The 18,505-nt window shown below is 38.4% G+C and overlaps 1 protein-coding gene and 1 long non-coding RNA gene across 2 annotated transcripts in view; both read right to left on the reverse strand.

The window, feature by feature from the left end:
* The window catches only part of LOC309640502, an 875,392-nt gene that overhangs the window by 571,347 nt on the left and 285,540 nt on the right, over nt 1-18,505 (reverse strand). The gene's annotated exons all lie outside the window — the stretch shown is intronic.
* The window catches only part of REDIC1 (regulator of DNA class I crossover intermediates 1), an 85,599-nt gene that overhangs the window by 15,257 nt on the left and 51,837 nt on the right, over nt 1-18,505 (reverse strand). Inside the window, 1 exon segment of the mRNA XM_082419254.1 lies at nt 1,340-1,403. Coding sequence (XP_082275380.1) covers nt 1,340-1,403 — 64 coding nt within the window.

Genomic DNA, 18,505 nt, shown 5'->3' on the forward strand with positions numbered 1-18,505 from the left:
TGAGGCAGAAGGAAATAGGGCAGACAGGAGAGGGATAGAAACCAAATTGATGCTTTACATATTAAAAAAGTTAAATTAAGTAAAAATGGAAAAAGTCCATAAAGATTTCTAGGTATCCCAACAGACTAGATATGCTGAAGAATCATTCTATCACAAAATATCTAAAAAGTGCCAGAAAGTACTGTCAATAAAAAGAAAATATAGAATAAAAAGACCACTCAAATATGAAATATCTGCTACTCAAATATGAAATATCTGCTACACAGGAGTCTACAAGCAATTTGAATCTAGGATATATAAAAGGTATAAAGGACATAGATATACAAAAGACACATCCCATAAAGAAAGCCAAACTTCCTAAAAGAAACATGGACAATAGACATGAAAGACATTTCACAGATGAAATATGGGTGGCCAATGAGCCTAATCAATAATGGGAAATATAAATTGAAATTGAAATGAGATATCACATTGCCAACAATGATAAAAAGCTGACCCAGTGTTAGTGAGAATATGTAACAGCTAAGACTCTTTACCTATTGCTAGTGGGAGTTTAAACTGGCACATCTACTTTGGAAAACAATTTTGCATTAGAAGAAGAGTTAGAAGAGTGCATATCATATGAACTAGCCAATTCTACTTCTAGAATTATATCCTAGAAGAAACTTTTATACATGTGTGCCAGGAGAAATGTCAAAAATTGTCAAAGTAGCATTGTTTATCATAGCAAAATATTACAAACAACTCAAATAATCTTTGTCAGAAAATGCATACATAGATTGTGCTACATTCACACAATAGAAGGCTATATAGGAGAAAACAAATGATGAACTGTATTAGAGTCACAAGTGTCAGGGTGATTGAACCTCAAAACATATTACTGGGTGAACAAAAAGTAAGTTGCAGAAAAATGTATAGAGTTTGACTCAATTTGTTGCAGAAAGCTCAAAATCAAGCAATTGGAAAAGTCTATATGTGCTATCACAAAAAACAAATTCAGGAAAAGAGTTACCACTAGGGGGCAGGATAGGCAATGCAATTGGGAAGATATTCAAAAGTACTAATTATGTATTATTTCTTAAACTACTATACAAACTAAGTACAAAGGTATCTGTTTATTATTCAGTAAGTTGTATATATATATTATATATATTCATCATGTATAACATTTTATAGAAGATAAAATTAATTTTAAAGAGCCAATTGCATTATTAATATATTCTAAGATACTTATAAAATATATTTGCTTGCAAAACTCTAAAAAAACCTTAAAATTTAACTAATTTCTGTTAAAATGTTGTTTTTTAAAAGAATAAAATTCACTTATAGTTATACTGACCGGTTTTCTTAGTAGATGTTATCCTGCCTTTTAAAGAACACATTCCTCTTTCTTCCCTCAGAATCTAGAAGAAAAACAAAATTTTAACAACTCCAAAGTATATAAAATAATACCTACTTATAGTTCCTTTTTAACCACACCAATTCATCTTATAGCATTCTTCTTTCATATTACTTTAATTCCACTAAGATGATTTTAAAATCACAAAGAAAAATTTGCCTGTGATGAACAATAAAATGAAATAAAATTTAAATTGGTTTAGAAACAGCAAGCAACAGAATAGACATTTACCAAGAAATAAATTATTGAAAAAAGGAAAGGCTTCAGGTAACCTTAGCAAATGTAGTTGAAAAAAGACAAAGATATTAAAGCAATTTGAAAATCTATTCTGCTATTCTCTTTCTAATTTCTTAAGTTGGATATCAGTTCATTTACTTTCAGGTTTTCTAAATAATAAAAGCTCTTAGAGGTATAAATTTTCTGTATAACACACCACTGGCTTTGATTTTCATCAATTTCTATGTAATTTGCATTTTCTTTCGATTTTTTTCTTTTTTTTCTTTTTCTTTGTTAAACCCACAGCATTTCTTAATTTCCAAGAAGGTAAGGGAGGTTAAACACTTTCGTTGTTGCTGTTGATTACAACTTTAATGATTTTTTACTAGAGAATGTGGCTATGAATCTCTCCATAGATAAATATCTTAGAGTTTCTTTATGGCTTATTACTATATATGAATTATGTTTATAAATGTACCACGGATCCATAGAAAATAAATATTCTCTGTTGGTGGGATATAGTTTTTTAGATTGATAGGTAGTATAAAAGAGAAACTGTCTGGCTGCTCAATCAAACCTGTTTCCCCTTCCTCTTAGGCATACAGCTAAACTACATTTCCTAGCCCCCCTTGCAGCTGGTTTGAACAAGTGATTTAAGTTCTGGTCATTGGCAAATATGGTGCAGATCACTACCATTCTTGGTCTATAAAAATTTTCTGCATAATCCTCCACTTCCTTTTCCCTCTGATTTCAACATACAGTGCAAACATGGAAAGCTACCAGTTAAAAGACAGCAGAGTCCCTACCAGCTAGGGGTCCTGAATAACTTTATAGAGCAGAGCCTCTTCTCCAACCCCATTATTCAACCATTTAAAAAGTATTGTATGTTCAGAGGGCAGACAGCAGAAGCAAGAAGAACTACAATCCTGCAGCCTGGGGAACAAAAACCACATTCACAGAAAGATAGACAAGATGAAAAGGCAGAGGGCTATGTACCGGATGAAGGAACAAGATAAAATCCCAGAAAAACAACAAAATGAAGTGGAGATAGGCAACCTTCCAGGAAAAGAATTCAGAATAATGATAGTGAAGATGATCCATGAGTTCGGAAAAAGGATGGAGGCAAAGATCGAGAAGATGCAAGAAATGCTTAACAAAGATCTAGAAGAATTAAAGAACAAACAAACAGAGATGAACAATACAATAACTGAAATGAAAAATACGCTAGAAGGAATCAAAAGCAGAATAACTGAGGCAGAAGAAGGGATAAGTGACCTGGAAGACAGAATGGTGGAATTCACTGCTGAGTAACAGAATAAAGAAAAAAGAATGAAAAGAAATGAGGACAGCCTAAGGGACCTCTGGGACAACAATAAACTCAACAGCATTTGCATTATAGGGGTCCCAGAAGGAGAAGAGAGAGAGAAAGGACCAGAGAAAATATTTGAAGAGATTATAGTTGAAAACTTCCCTAACATGGGAAAGGAAATAGCCACCCAGGTCCATGAAGTGTAGAGAGTCCCATACAGGAAAAACACAAGGAGAAACACACGGAGATACATAGTAATCAAAGTGGCAAAAATTAAAGACAAAGTATTGAAAGCAGCAAGGGAAAAAGGACAAATAACATACAAGGGAGCTCCCATAAGGTTAACAGCTGATTTCTCAGCAGAAACTCTACAAGCCAGAAGGGAGTGGCATCACATATTTAAAGTGATGAAAGGGAAGAACCTACAACCAAGATTACTCTACCCGGCAAGGACCTCATTCAGATTTGATGGGGAAATCAAAAGCTTTACAGACAAGCAAAAGCTAAGAGAATTGAGCAACACCAAACCAGCTCTACAACAAATGCTAAAGGAACTTCTCTAAGTGGAAAACACAAGAGAAGAAAAGGACCTACAAAAACAAACCCAAAACAATTAAGAAAATGGTAATAGGAACTTACATATTGATAATTACCTTAAACGGGAATGGATTAAATGCTCCAACCAAAAGACACAGGCTCGCTGAATGGATACAAAAACAAGAACCATATTTATGCTGTCTACAAGAGGCCCACTTCAGACCTAGGGACACATTCAGACTGAAACTGAGAGGATGGAAAAAGATATTCCCTGCAAATGGAAATCAAAAGAAAGCAGGAGTAGCAATACTCATATCAGACAAAATAGACTTTAAAATAAAGAATGTTACAAGAGACAAGGAAGGACACTACATAAAGATCAAGGGATCCATCCAAGAAGAAGATAAGGCAACTGCTAACAGCTATGAAAGATGAAATCGACAGTAACAGAATAATAGTGGGGGACTTTAACACCTCACTTACACCAATGGACACATAATCCAAAGAGAAAATTAATAAGGAAACACAAGCTTTACATGACACAATAGAACAGATGGATTTAATTGATATTTATAGGACATTCTATCCCAAAACAGCAGATTACACTTTCTTCTCAAGTGCGCACAGAGCATTCTCCAGGATAGATCACATCTTGGGTCACAAATCAAGGCTCAGTAAATTTAAGAAAATTGAAATCATATCAAGCATCTTTTCTGACCAAAACGCTACAAGATTAGAAATGAATTACAGGGGAAAAACTGTAAAAAACACAAACACATGGAGGCTAAACAATACACTACTAAATAACCAAGAGATCACTGAAGAACTCAAAGAGGAAATCAAAAAATACCTAGAGAAAAATGACAATGAAAACACGATGACCCAAAAACCCATGGGATGAAGAAAAAGCAGTTCTAAGGGGGAAGCTTATAGCTATACAAGCCTACCTCAAGAAACAAGAAAGATCTCAAATAAACAATCTAACCTTACACCTAAAGGAACTAGAGAAAGAAGAACAAACAAAACCCAAAGTTAGCAGAAGGAAAGAAATCATAAAGATGAGAGGAGAAATAAATGAAATAGAAACAAAGAAAACAATAGCAAAGATCAATAAAACTAAAATGTGGTTCTTTGAGAAGATAAATTTGACAAACCATTAGCCAGATTCATCAAGAAAAAGAGGGAGAGGACTCAAATCAATAAAATTAGAAATGAAAAAGGAGAAATTACAAAAGACACCACAAAAATATAAAGCATCCTAAGAGACTACTACAAGCAACTCTATGCCAATAAAATGGACAACCTGCAAGAAATGGACAAATTCTTAGAAAGGTATAACCTTCCAAGACTGAACCAGGAAGAAACAGAAAATATGAACTGACCCATCACAAGTAATGAAATTGAAACGGTTATTAAAAATCTTCCAACAAACAAAAGCCCAGGACCAGATGGCTTCACAGGTGAATTCTATCAAACATTTACAGAAGAGCTAATACACATCCGTCTCAAACTCTTCCAAAAAATTGCAGAGGAAGGAACACTCCCAAACTCATTCTATGAGGCCACCATCACCCTGATACCAAAACCAGACAAAGATACTACAAAAAAAACAAAATTACAGACCAATATCACTGATGAATATAGACACAAAAATCCTCAAAAAATACTGGCAAACAGAATCCAACAACACATTAAAAGGATCATGCACCATGATCAAGTGGGATTTATCCCAGGGATGCAAGAATTCTTCAATATATGCAAATGAATCAATGTGATACACCATATTAACAAATTGAAGAATAAAAACCATATGATCATCTCAATAGATGCAGAAAAAGCTTTTGACAAAATTCAATACCCATTTATGATAAAAACTCTCCAGAAAGTGGGCCTAGAGGGAACCTACCTCAACATAATAAAGGCCATATATGACAAACTCACAGCCAACATTGTTCTCAATGGTGAAAAGCTGAAACCATTTCTTCTAAGATCAGGAACAAGACAAGGTTGCCCACTCTCACCACTATTATTCAACATAGTTTTGGAAGTTTCAGCCACAGCAATCAGAGAGGAAAAAGAAAGAAAAGGAATCCAAATCAGAAAACAAACCCACAGCAAACATCATTCTCAACTGTGAAAAACTGAAAGCATTTCCTCTAAGATCAGGAACAAGACAAGGATGTCCACTCTCACCACTATTCAATATAGTTTTGGAAGTCCTAGCAACGGCAATCAGAGAAGAAAAAGAAATAAAAAGGAATACAAATTGGAAAAGAGGAAGTAAAACTGTCACTGTTTGCAGATGACATAATACTATACATAGAGAATCCTAAAGATGCCACCAGAAAACTACTAGAGCTAATCAATGAATTTGGTAAAGTTGCAGGATACAAAATTAATGCACAGAAATCTCTTGCATTCCTATACACTAATGATGAAAAAATCTGAAAGAGAAATTAAGGAAACACTCCCATTTACCATTGCAACAAAAGGAATAAAATACCTAGGAATAAACCTACCTAGGGAGACAAAAGACCTGTATGCAGAAAACTATAAGACACTGATGAAAGAAATTAAAGATGATACCAACAGATGGAGAGATATACCATGTTCTTGGATTGGAAGAATCAATATTGTGAAAATGACTATACTACCCAAAGCAATCTACAGATTCAATGCAATCCTTATCAAATTACCGATGGCATTTTTTAAAGAACTAGAACAAAAAATCTTAAAATTTGTATGGAGACACAAAAGACCCCGAATAGCCAAAGAGGTCTTGAGGGAAAAAAATGGAGCTGGAGAAATCAGACTCCCTGACTTCAGACTATACTACAAAGCTACAGTAATCAAGACAACATGGTACTGACACAAAAACAGAATTATAGATCAATGGAACAGGATAGAAAGCCCAGAGATAAACCCACCCACCTATGGTCAATCTATGACAAAGGAGGCAAGGATATACAATGAAGAAAAGGCAGTCTCTTCAATAAGTGGTGCTGGGAAAACTGAACAGCTACATGTAAAAGAATGAAATTAGAATACTCCCTAACACCATACACAAAAATAAACTCAAAATGGATTTGAGACCTAAATGTAAGACCAGACACTATAAAACTCTTACAGGAAAACATAGGAAGAACACACTTTGACATAAATCACAGCAAGATCTTGATCCACCTCCTAGAGTAATGGAAACAAAAACAAAAATAAACAAATGGGACCTAATGAAACTTCAAAGCTTTTGCAAAGCAAAGGAAACTACAAACAAGACGAAAAGACAACCATCAGAATGGGAGAAAATATTTGCAAACGAATCAACGGACAAAGGATTAATCTCTAAAATATACAAACAGCTCATGCAACTCAATATTAAAAAAACAAACAACCCAATCCAAAAATGGGCAGAAGACCTAAATAGACATTTCTCCAAAGAAGACATACAGATGGCCAAGAAGCACATGAAAAGCTGCTCAACATCACTGATTATTAGAGAAATGCAAATCAAAGCTACAATGAGGTATCACCTCACACCAGTTAGAATGGGCATCATCAGAAAATCTACAAACAACAAATGCTGGAGAGGGTGTGGAGAAAAGTGAACTCTCTTGCACTGTTGTTGGGAATGTAAATTGATATAGCCACTATGGAGAACAGTATGGAGGTTCCTTACGAAACTAAAAAGAGAACTACCATATGACCCAGCAATCTTACTACTGGGCATATACCCTGAGAAAACCATCACTCAAAAAGACACATGCACCCCAGTGTTCATTGCAGCACTATTTACAATAGCCAGGTCATGGAAGCAACCTAAATGCCCATCAACAAACGAATGGATAAAGAAGTTGTGGTACATATATACAATGGAATATTAGTCAGCCATAAAAAGTAACGAAATTGGGTCATTTGTAGGGATGTGGATGCATCTAGAGACTGTCATATAGAGTGAAGTAAGTCAGAAAGAGAAAAACAAATATTGTATATTAACGCATATATGTGGAATCTAGAAAAATGGTACAGATGAACCGGTTTGCAGGGCAGAAATTTAGACACAGATGTAGAGAACAAACGTATGGACACCAAAAGGGGAAAGCAGCAGGGGGTGGGGGTGGGGGTGTGATGAATTGGGAGATTGGGATTGACATGTATACACTGATGTGTATAAAATGGATGACTAATAAGAACCTGCTGTATATATATATAAAAAAGTATTGTATGCTCAATACTTAAAACATTCAAGTCTCAAACTTGTACCAGGAACCCACAAGCTGAGAAAGCTACATAGACCCCAAGGTAGACATATACTACAATGCCAACTTCAGATCTTTTGAGAGAGAAAAACAGAAAAAGAGCAGCCCAAATAGAAAAAAAAACTGAATTATTCAAGGAATTTCCCCCATTCTGTAGGTTCAGCAAGCCTTCACAATGCCTGCTCAGCAGGATTTCATTATTGGTATGGATCAATAACTTTCTATATTCTCTTCTTCTCTTCTCTAAATGGGCATTTATTGCATTTATACTGTCCCTAATACTATATATTTTCTTTATATATATATATATCTTTTGCTATCTTTTTATTTTCAACCTTTATTATTATGTTCTACATGTTTCTTAAAAAATATGTAGAGATATTCGTCTCCTCAATTTGATATTCCTCTAATCTTGATAAGAAACACCAATCCTCTAATAAAATTTAATATATTGCTAAGCAGGATTCATTCATTCCTTACATTTTACATTTATTGTTTATGTAGAAGTGTTCTCATTTTTTCCCACCTTGATCAGGTTTCCTAGTGTGACATCCCCACCCTTTTGCATTCTGAAGTTCTTCCATGTGTCTGCATTTCTCTAGTGATTATCCTCCCATTTTAAACTATCATATTTAAACTGTATTCCTCTACTATTTTAAAATTAAATAAGTTTCAGTTAAAGATGGCAATGTAGAGGGATCCTGAACTCACCTTCTCCCATGGACACACTTAATCTACAGCTACACACAGAACAATTTCTTCTAAAAGAACCTCCCCTGCCCCCCAAAAAAACCCTCAACTAGCCAAGAGCCTCCCACACATTGGCCAAATTAGAAAAAACCCACATTGAAGCAGGTAGGACAGGTAGGACAGACTCAATCTCAGATTATGCTGAGACACCATAACCCCCACTCCAGGTGCAGCAACCCACAATCAGGAAGGAACTTACTACAAGTTTCTCCATGAAGAGCTAATGGTTCGAACCTTATATTTGGTTCCTGAACTTCTAAGACCTGCAACTGAGAGATGAGCCTCCCAAACATCAAGATTTGAAAGCCAGTGAAGCCTTTGTCCATGAGATCCACAAGACTATAGGAAACTGAGAAACAGTTCTCAAAGTGTTTGCACAAGCTCCACAAGACTACTCCCCAGGGCCTAGAGCAGAAATAGCCCACTGACATACCCAATCTTTCTGTGAAAGAAGCCTATTAGTTTAACATCATAGATGTGGCCTGAACAGAAGGCTTCTAATTAAACTCATATCTAAGAGCAGACTGTAATCCTCTCCAGAGATCTCAGAGTCTAGGCACTATCTTCATGCTCTCTCTCTGCCTTGTTCCCAGAGATGAGCCTGTACACACATCTGTGCCCCAGTTTTTGTGGTTTCCACCCCTTGTTTGCCTTGCTCTGGTAGCCAATGGGTCTTACATCTGTAGGTCCTATAGCACTATAACAAATGGAGAAAGAATTCTTAACCAGTTATTCCCCCAGGGCACAGCACAGAGGTAGCAGACTGAAACATACCCCGAATGTTTCCGTGAGAGAGGCTTATTTGCTTATCTTAAATCTTCAGCCTCAGGAACAGGCTTCTTATTTGACACACATTTAGAGACAGACTGAAATACTTTTCAAAGACCACAGAGACCAGCAGGTGCCATCTTTGCCCTTTCCCTCTGTCTTATTCTAGGTTGTCACAAAGAATGTCACTTGTTAAATCAGTAAACAAAGGATGTTGCAGCCATCAAGCCATCAGCTACTGCAGCCTCCCCAACCCCCTGCACCACAGGTGCACCCTGAGGGATTCAGGATGGAGAAAACAGGATACTGGACCTAGACAGTTAAGGTGCATATCAAAGGAATGATTTCAATGAGCCCAGATACTTGCATCTTCCCACACATAGAAAAGTGCTATATTATTAACTTGAGATGTCTGGTTTTTCTTTAATTAACAGTAATCCTTTGATGTTCTGACAATCTGTTTGTTTTTGCAAAAACTCCTATATATCCTGGCTCTTCCTTTACCCCTAAGGAACAGTTCCTCAGAGCTATCTGAGAGGCTGTCCCCTGGGCTTAAGTCCTCAGTATGCCTGCTGAATAAAACATAATTCTCAATTTTTAGGTTGTGCATTCTTTTCAGTTGACATTGGTATCTCCCAGAAAAGAGTTTGTGCACACATCTGGCACCCTGACTTTTGAGGCTGCTGCCCAAAGGACACATCCCTTGACAGCCTGGCTCTGGTGGTCAGCAGCGCTTATTTTCACAGGTTCAATGGGATGGTAGCAAACAAAGAAACAGTTCTCAACTGGCTATCACATCAGGTCTCAGAGCAGAGGGAGCAGAAAGAAATTCCCATCTGAAAGTTTTCTCATGGAAGAGGTATATTTGTGTACTTTAAAAGCTGTTTGCTGAGGGTCCAGCTTCCAATCAGACTAAATCTATGTTTTGACTGAGATCTTCCCCTTTAGGAACCTGGTGGTTTTGGCACACCCTCAACTGGGAGCCACTAAAAATGAACTAGGTTGCTTGGACAATCACAAAGGTTTGAGAGACAACAAAGACCTAGGGTGAGGTCAAAACATAGTGATCATCCCCTGCATGTGGCCACTCCTTCAAGACTAGGAGAGGTAGCTGTTTTCTCTAATGCATAAAAACCAACAAAGAGTGTCAAGGAAAATGAAGAAACAGAAGAATATTTTCCAGACGAAAGAAAAAGATAAAGCCTCAGAAGAAGACCTTAATGAAATGCAGATAAGCAATTTAGTGTATATCTTACAAAATAACAGTCATAAAACTGCTCGCTGAGGTCAGGTGATCAGCATATGAGCTAAGTGAGAATTTCAACAAAGAAACAGAAAATATAAGAAAATACCAAACAGAAATCAGAGCTGAAGAATACAATAACGGAACCAAAAAATACAATAGAAAGGTTCAACAGAGACCAGATTAAGCTGAATAAGTGATCAGAAGACTCAAAATAAGGCAAAGGAATTCATCAAATGAGAGTAGCAAAAAAGATAAAGGAATGAAAAAGAGTGAAAATAGCATAAGGGACTTATGGGACAATATCAAGTGGACCATTATTTACATTATAGGGGTCCAAAAATGAAAAGAAGAAGAAAAAAGGGCAGAAAATTGGTTTGAAAAAATTATGGCCAATAAATTCCCTAACGTGGGGAAGGAAACATACCTCCAGATCCAAGAAGACAATAAAGTTCCAAATAAGATGAATCCAAAGAGACTCTCACCAGGACACATTATAATTAACTTATCAAAAGATAAAAACAAGGAGACAGTCTTAAAAGCAGCAAGAGAAAAACAACTTGTTAAGTATAAAGGAACCCTCATAAGACTCTCAGCAGGTTTTTCAGCATAAACTTTGCAGTCCAGAAAGGAGTGGCAAAATATATTCAAATTGCAGGAAGAAAAAAAAACAAAAAGCTACCAACCAACAATACTCTACCTGGCAAATTTGTTCTTCAGATTAGAAGAAGAGATAAAGAGTTTTCCAGAAAGGCAAAAACTAAAGGAGTTTTTCACCACTAGACTGGCTTTAAAAGAAATGTTAAAAGAACTTCTTTAAGACAAAACAGAATAACAGTAGTTAGTAACAGGAAAATATGTGAAAGTATAAATCTCACTGGTAAAGGTAAATATGTAAACTTTAGAATAATCTAATGTTGTAAGGGTCGTTAATCACTTATAATACTAGTTTGAAAGTTAAAAGACAAAAGTAGTAAAAATAACAACTACAGTAACTTGTTAATAGATACACAAGATAAGAAGAAGTAAGACGTGACATCAAAAACAAAATGGGGGAGGGAAATAAAAATGTAGAGCTTTTATCTTGAGCTCAAGATGGTGAAGTAGAAGAATGTGGACTCATCCCTTCCTATGGAAACACCAAAATCACAACTAATTGCTGAACAACCATGGACAGAAAAATGCTAGAACTTACCAGAAAAGATACCCTAAAGCCTAAGACAAAGAAGAAGCCACAATGAGACGTTAGGAAGGGCACAATCACGATAAGATCAAATATCATACCAGCCAGGTGGGTGACTCATGGATTGGAGAGCAATTGTGCCACAGAGGCCCTCTCACAGGAGTGAAAGTCCTGAGCCCCATGTCAGTCTTCCCAGCCTGGGGGTCCAGCAATGGGAGGAGGAGCCCCCAGAGAATCTGGCTTTGAAAGCCTGTGGGGTTTGATCACAGAAAATCCATGGGACTGGAGGAAACAGAGACTCCACTCTTGAAGGGGGCACAGAAGGTTCTGTGTGGACCAGAACCCAGGGGAAAAAAAGCAGTGACCTCATAAAAGACAGGGCCAGACCTACCTGCTAATATTGGAGGGTATCCTGCAGAGGCGGGGGGTGGCTGTGGCTCAATGTGGGGACAAAGACACTGGCAGTGGCAGTTCTGGGGAGTATTCATTTAGTGTAAGCCCTCCCGGAGGCTGCCATTAGCCTCATCCAAAAGTGTTGGGTGCCCCAGGACAAACAACAAACAGGGCAGGAACACAGCCCCACCCATCAGCAGATAGGCTGCTTAAAGTTTTCTTCAGCATGGCCCTGCCCACCAGAGGGACAAGACCAAGCTCCACTCACCAGTGGAGTCCCTTTATCAGGAAACCTGCACAACCTCTTACACACCCTCAACCACCAGAGGACAGACAGAAGCAAGAACTACAATCCGCAGCATGTGGAACAGAAACCACCATCACAGAAAGTTAGACAAAATGAGAAGGCAGAGGAATACCTCCCAGATGAAGGAACAAGATAAAACCCCAGAAAAACAACTAAGAGAAGTGGAGATAGGCAATCTGCTGGAAAAAGAATTCAGAATACTGATAGTGAAGATGATACAAGATGCTGGAAAAAGAATGGAGGCAAGGATTGAGAAGGTTCAAGAAATGTTTAACAGGAGCAGAGAAGGGCGCGAGCCGCGGCGATCAGTGCAGACCCCACAGCAACAGGGGTGCAGAGGAAAAAACGGAGAGACTCCCGCACAGAGGCTCGGCGCCGAGCAGCGTTTACCAGCCCGAGAGGCTTGTCTGCTCGCCCGCTGGGGCGGGCGGGGCTGGGAGCTGAGGCTCGGGCTTCGGTCGGATCGCAGGGAGAGGACTGGGGCTGGCGGCATGAACACAGCCTGAAGGGGTTGGCGCACCACAGCTGGCTGGGAGGGAGACCGGGAAAAGGTCTGCAGCTGCCGAAGAGGCAAGAGACTTTTTCTTGCCTCTTTGTTTCGCGGCACGCAAGGAGAGGGGATTCAGAGCGCCGCCTAAACAAACTCCAGAGAAGGGCGTGAGCCGCGGCGATCAGCGCAGACCCCAGAGACGGGCATGAGACGCTGGGGCTGCTGTTGCCGCCTCCAAAAGGCCTGTGTGTGAGCACAGGTCACTCTCCACACCACCCCTCCCGGTAGCCTGTGCAGCCCGCCACTGCCAGGGTCCCGTGATCCGGGGACAAGTTCCCCGGGAGAACGCACTGCCCGCCTCAGGCTGGTGCAACGTCACGCCGGCCTCGGCCGCCGCAGGCTCGCCCCGCCTCCTCTGTAAACCTCCCTCCCCGCGGCCTGGGTGAGCCAGAGCCCCCGAAGCAGCTGCTCCTTTAACCCCGTCCTGTCTGGGCGGGGAATAGACGCCCTCAGGCGACCTACACGCAGAGGCGGGTCCAAATCCAAAGCTGAACCCCAGGACCTGTGAGAACAGGGAAGAGAAGGGGAAATCTCTCCCAGCAGCCTCAGAAGCAGCGGATTAAAACTCCACAAACAACTTGATGTGCCTGCATCTGTTGAATACCTGAATAGACAACGAATCATCCCAAATTCAGGAGGTGGACTTTGGGAGCAGGATATATTAATTTTTCCCCTTTTCCTTTTATTTGTGAGTGTATATGTATATGCTTCTGGGTGAGATTTTGTCTGTATAGCTTTGCTTTACAATAGCTTTATTTTACTTCACTATATTATAGCCTCTTTCTTTCTTTCTTTCTATTTTTTTCTCCCTTTTACTCTGAGCCGTGTGGACGAAAGGCTCTTGGTGCTCCAGCCAGGCATCAGGGCCGTGCCTCTGAGGTGGGAGAGCCAACTTCAGGGCACTGGTCCACAAGAGACCTCCCAGCTCCACGTAATACCAAATGGCAAAAATCTCTCAGAGATCTCCATCTCAACATCAAGACCCAGCTTCACTCAACGACCAGCAAGCTACAGTGCTGGACACCCTATGCCAAACAACTAGCAAGACAGGAACACAGCCCCATCCATCAGCAGAGAGGCTGCCTAAAATCATAATAAGGCCACAGACACCCCAAAATACACCACCAGACGTGGATGTGCCCATCAGAAAGACAAGATCCAACCTCATCCACCAGAGCTCAGGCACTAGTTCCCTCCACCAGGAAGCCTACACAACCCACTGAACCAACCTTAGACACTGGGGACAGATACCAAAAACAACGGGAACTACAAAACTGCAGCCTGTGAAAAGGAGACCCCAAACACAGTAAGATAAGCAAAATGAGACGACAGAAAAACACACAGCAGATGAAGGAGCAGGGTCAAAACACACAAGACTTAACAAATGAAGAGGAAATAGGTAGTCTACCTGAAAAAGAATTCAGAATAATGATAGTAAGGATGATCCAAAATCTTGGAAATAGAATAGACAAAATGCAAGAAACATTTAACAAGGACGTAGAAGAACTAAAGAGGAACCAAGCAATGATGAAAAACACAATAAATGAAATTAAAAATACTCTAGATGGGATCAATAGCAGAATAACTGAGGCAGAAGAAAGGAAAAGTGACCTGGAAGATAAAATGGTGGAAATAACTACTACAGAGCAGAATAAAGAAAAAAGAATGAAAAGAACTGAGGACAGTCTCAGAGACCTCTGGGACAACATTAAACGCACCAACATTCGAATTATAGGGATCCCAGAAGAAGAGAAAAAGAAAGGGACTGAGAAAATATTTGAAGAGATTATAGTTGAAAACTTCCCTAATATGGGAAAGGAAATAGTTAATCAAGTCCTGGCAGCACAGAGAGTCCCATACAGGATAAACCCAAGGAGAAACACGCCAAGACACATATTAATCAAACTGTCAAAAATTAAATATAAGCAAAACAAAGGCAGCAAGGGAAAAACAACAAATAACACACAAGGGAATCCCCATAAGGTTAACATCTGATCTTTCAGCAGAAACTCTGCAAGCCAGAAGGGAGTGGCAGGATATACTTAGAGTGATGAAGGAGAAAAACCTAAAACCAAGATTACACTACCCAGCAAGGATCTCATTCAGATTCGATGGAGAAATTAAAACCTTTACAGACAAGCAAAAGCTGAGAGAGTTCAGCACCACCAAACCAGCTTTACAACAAATGCTAAAGGAACTTTTCTAGGCAAGAAACACAAGAGAAGGAAAACACCTACAATAACAAACCCAAAACATTTAAGAAAATGGGAATAGGAACATACATATCGATAATTACCTTGAATGTAAATGGATTAAATGCTCCCACCAAAAGACACAGACTGGCTGAATGGATACAAAAACAAGACCCATATATATGCTGTCTACAAGAGACTCACTTCAGACCTAGAGACACATACAGACTGAAAGTGAGGGGATGGAAAAAGATATTCCATGCAAATGGAAATCAAAAGAAAGCTGGAGTAGCAATTCTCATATCAGACAAAATAGACTTTAAAATAAAGACTATTAAAAGAGACAAAGAAGGACACTATATAATGATCAAGGGATCGATCCAAGAAGAAGGTATAACAATTGTAAATATTTATGCACCCAGCATAGGAGCACCTCAATACATAAGGCAAATACTAACAGCCATAAAAGGGGAAATCAACAGCAACACAATCATAGTAGGGGATTTTAACACCCCACTTTCACCAATGGACAGATCATCCAAAATGAAAATAAATAAGGAAACACAAGCTTTAAATGATACATTAAACAAGATGGACTTAATTGATATTTATAGGACATTCCACCCAAAAACAACAGAATACACATTTTTCTCAAGTGCTCATGGAACATTCTCCAGGATAGATCATATCTTGGGTCACAAATCAAGCCTTGGTAAATTTAAGAAAATTGAAATCGTATCAAGTATCTTTTCCGAACACAACGCTATGAGACTAGATATCAATTACAGGAAAAGATCTGTAAAAAATACAAACACATGGAGGCTACACAATACATTACTTAATAACGAAGTGATTACTGAAGAAATCAAAGGGGAAATCAAAAAATACCTAGACACAAATGACAATGGAGATACGACAACCCAAAACCTATGGGACGCAGCAAAAACATTGCTAAGAGGGAAGTTTATAGCAATACAAGCCTACCTCAAGAAAAAGGAAACATCTCGAATACACAACCTAACCTTGCACCTAAAGCAATTAGAGAAAGAAGAACAAAAAACCCCAAAGCCAGCAGAAGGAAAGAAATTATAAAGATCAGGTCAGAAATAAATGAAAAAGAAATGAAGGAAACAATAGCAAAAATCAATGAAACTAAAAGCTGGTTCTTTGAGAAGATAAACAAAATTGATAAACCATTAGCCAGACTCATCAAGAGAAAAAGGGAGAAGACTCAGATCAATAGAATTAGAAATGAAAAAGGAGAAGTAACCACTGACACTGCAGAAATACAAAAGATCATGAGAGAATACTACAAACAACTCTATGCCAATAAAATGGACAACCTGCAAGAAATGGACAGATTCTTAGAAATGCACAAACTGCCGAGACTGAACCAGGAAGAAATAGAAAATATAAACAGAACAATCACAAGCACTGAAATTGAAACTGTGATTAAAAACCTTCCAACAAACAAAAGTCCAGGACCAGATGGCTTCACAGGTGAATTCTATCAAACATTTAGAGAAGAGCTAACACCTATCCTTCTCAAACTCTTCCAAAATATTGCAGAGGGAGGAACACTCCCAAACTCATTCTACGAGGCCACCATCACCCTGATACCAAAACCAGACAAAGATATCACAAAGAAAGAAAACTACAGGCCAATATCACTGATGAACATAGATGCAAAAATCCTCAACAAAATACTAGCAAACAGAATCCAACAGCACATTAAAAGGATCATACACCATGATCAAGTGGGGTTTATTCCAGGAATGCAAGGATTCTCCAATATACGCAAATCAATCAATGTGATACATCATATTAACAAATTGAAGGAGAAAAACCTTATGATCATCTCAATAGATGCAGAGACAGCTTTCGACAAAATTCAACACCCATTTATGATAAAAGCCCTGCAGAAAGTAGGCATAGAGGGAACTTTCCTCAACATAATAAAGGCCATATATGACAAACCCACAGCCAACATTGTCCTCAATGGTGAAAACCTGAAACCATTTCCACTAAGATCAGGAACAAGACAAGGTTGCCCACTCTCACCACTATTATTCAACATAGTTTTGGAAGTGTTAGCCACAGCAATCAGAGAAGACAAAGAAATAAAAGGAATCGAAATCGGAAAAGAAGAAGTAAAGCTGTCACTATTTGCAGATGACATGATACTATACATAGAGAATCCTAAAGATGCTACCAGAAAACTCCTAGAGCTAATCAATGAATTTGGTAAAGTAGCAGGATACAAAATTAATGCACAGAAATCTCTTGCATTTCTATACACTAATGACGAAAAATCTGAAAGTGAAATTAAGAAAACACTCCCATTTACCATTTCAACAAAAAGAATAAAATATCTAGGAATAAACCTACCTAAGGAGACAAAAGACCTGTATGCAGAAAATTATAAGACACTGATGAAAGAAATTAAAGATGATACAAATAGATGGAGAGATATACCATGTTCCTGGATTGGAAGAATCAACATTGTGAAAATGACTCTACTACCCAAAGCAATCTACAGATTCAATGCAATCCCTATCAAACTACCACTGGCATTTTTCACAGAACTAGAACAAAAAATTTCACAATTTGTATGGAAACACAAAAGACCCCGAATAGCCAAAGCAATCTTGAGAACGAAAAATGGAGCTGGGGGAATCAGGCTCCCTGACTTCAGACTATATTACAAAGCTTCAGTAATCAAGACAGTTTGGTACTGGCACAAAAACAGAAATATAGATCAATGGAACAGGATAGAAAGCCCAGAGATAAACCCACACACATATGGTCACCTTATCTTTGATAAAGGAGGCAAGCATATACAGTGGAGAAAAGACAGCCTCTTCAATAAGTGGTGCTGGGAAAATTGGACAGGTACATGTAAAAGTATGAAATTAGAACACTCCCTGACACCATGCACAAAAATAAACTCAAAATGGATTAAAGACCTAAGTGTAAGGGCAGACACTATCAAACTCTTAGAGGAAAACATAGGCAGAACACTCTATGACATACATCACAGCAAGATTCTTTTAGACCCAGCTCCCAGAGAAATGGAAATAAGAACACAAATAAACAAATGGGACCTAATGAAACTTAAAAGCTTTTGCACAGCAAAGGAAACCATAAACAAGACAAAAAGACAACCCTCAGAATGGGAGAAAATATTTGCAAATGAAGCAACTGACAAAGGATTAATCTCCAAGATTTACAAGCAGCTCATGCAGCTCAATAACAAAAAAACGAACAACCCAATCCAAAAATGGGCAGAAGACCTAAATAGACATTTCTCCAAAGAAGATATACAGATGGCCTACAGACACATGAAAGAATGCTCAACATCATTAATCATTAGAGAAATGCAAATCAAAACTACAATGAGAT

The sequence above is a fragment of the Balaenoptera physalus genome (assembly GCF_965194825.1).
Source record: "Balaenoptera physalus genome assembly, chromosome: 13".
NCBI lineage: Eukaryota > Metazoa > Chordata > Mammalia > Artiodactyla > Balaenopteridae > Balaenoptera > Balaenoptera physalus.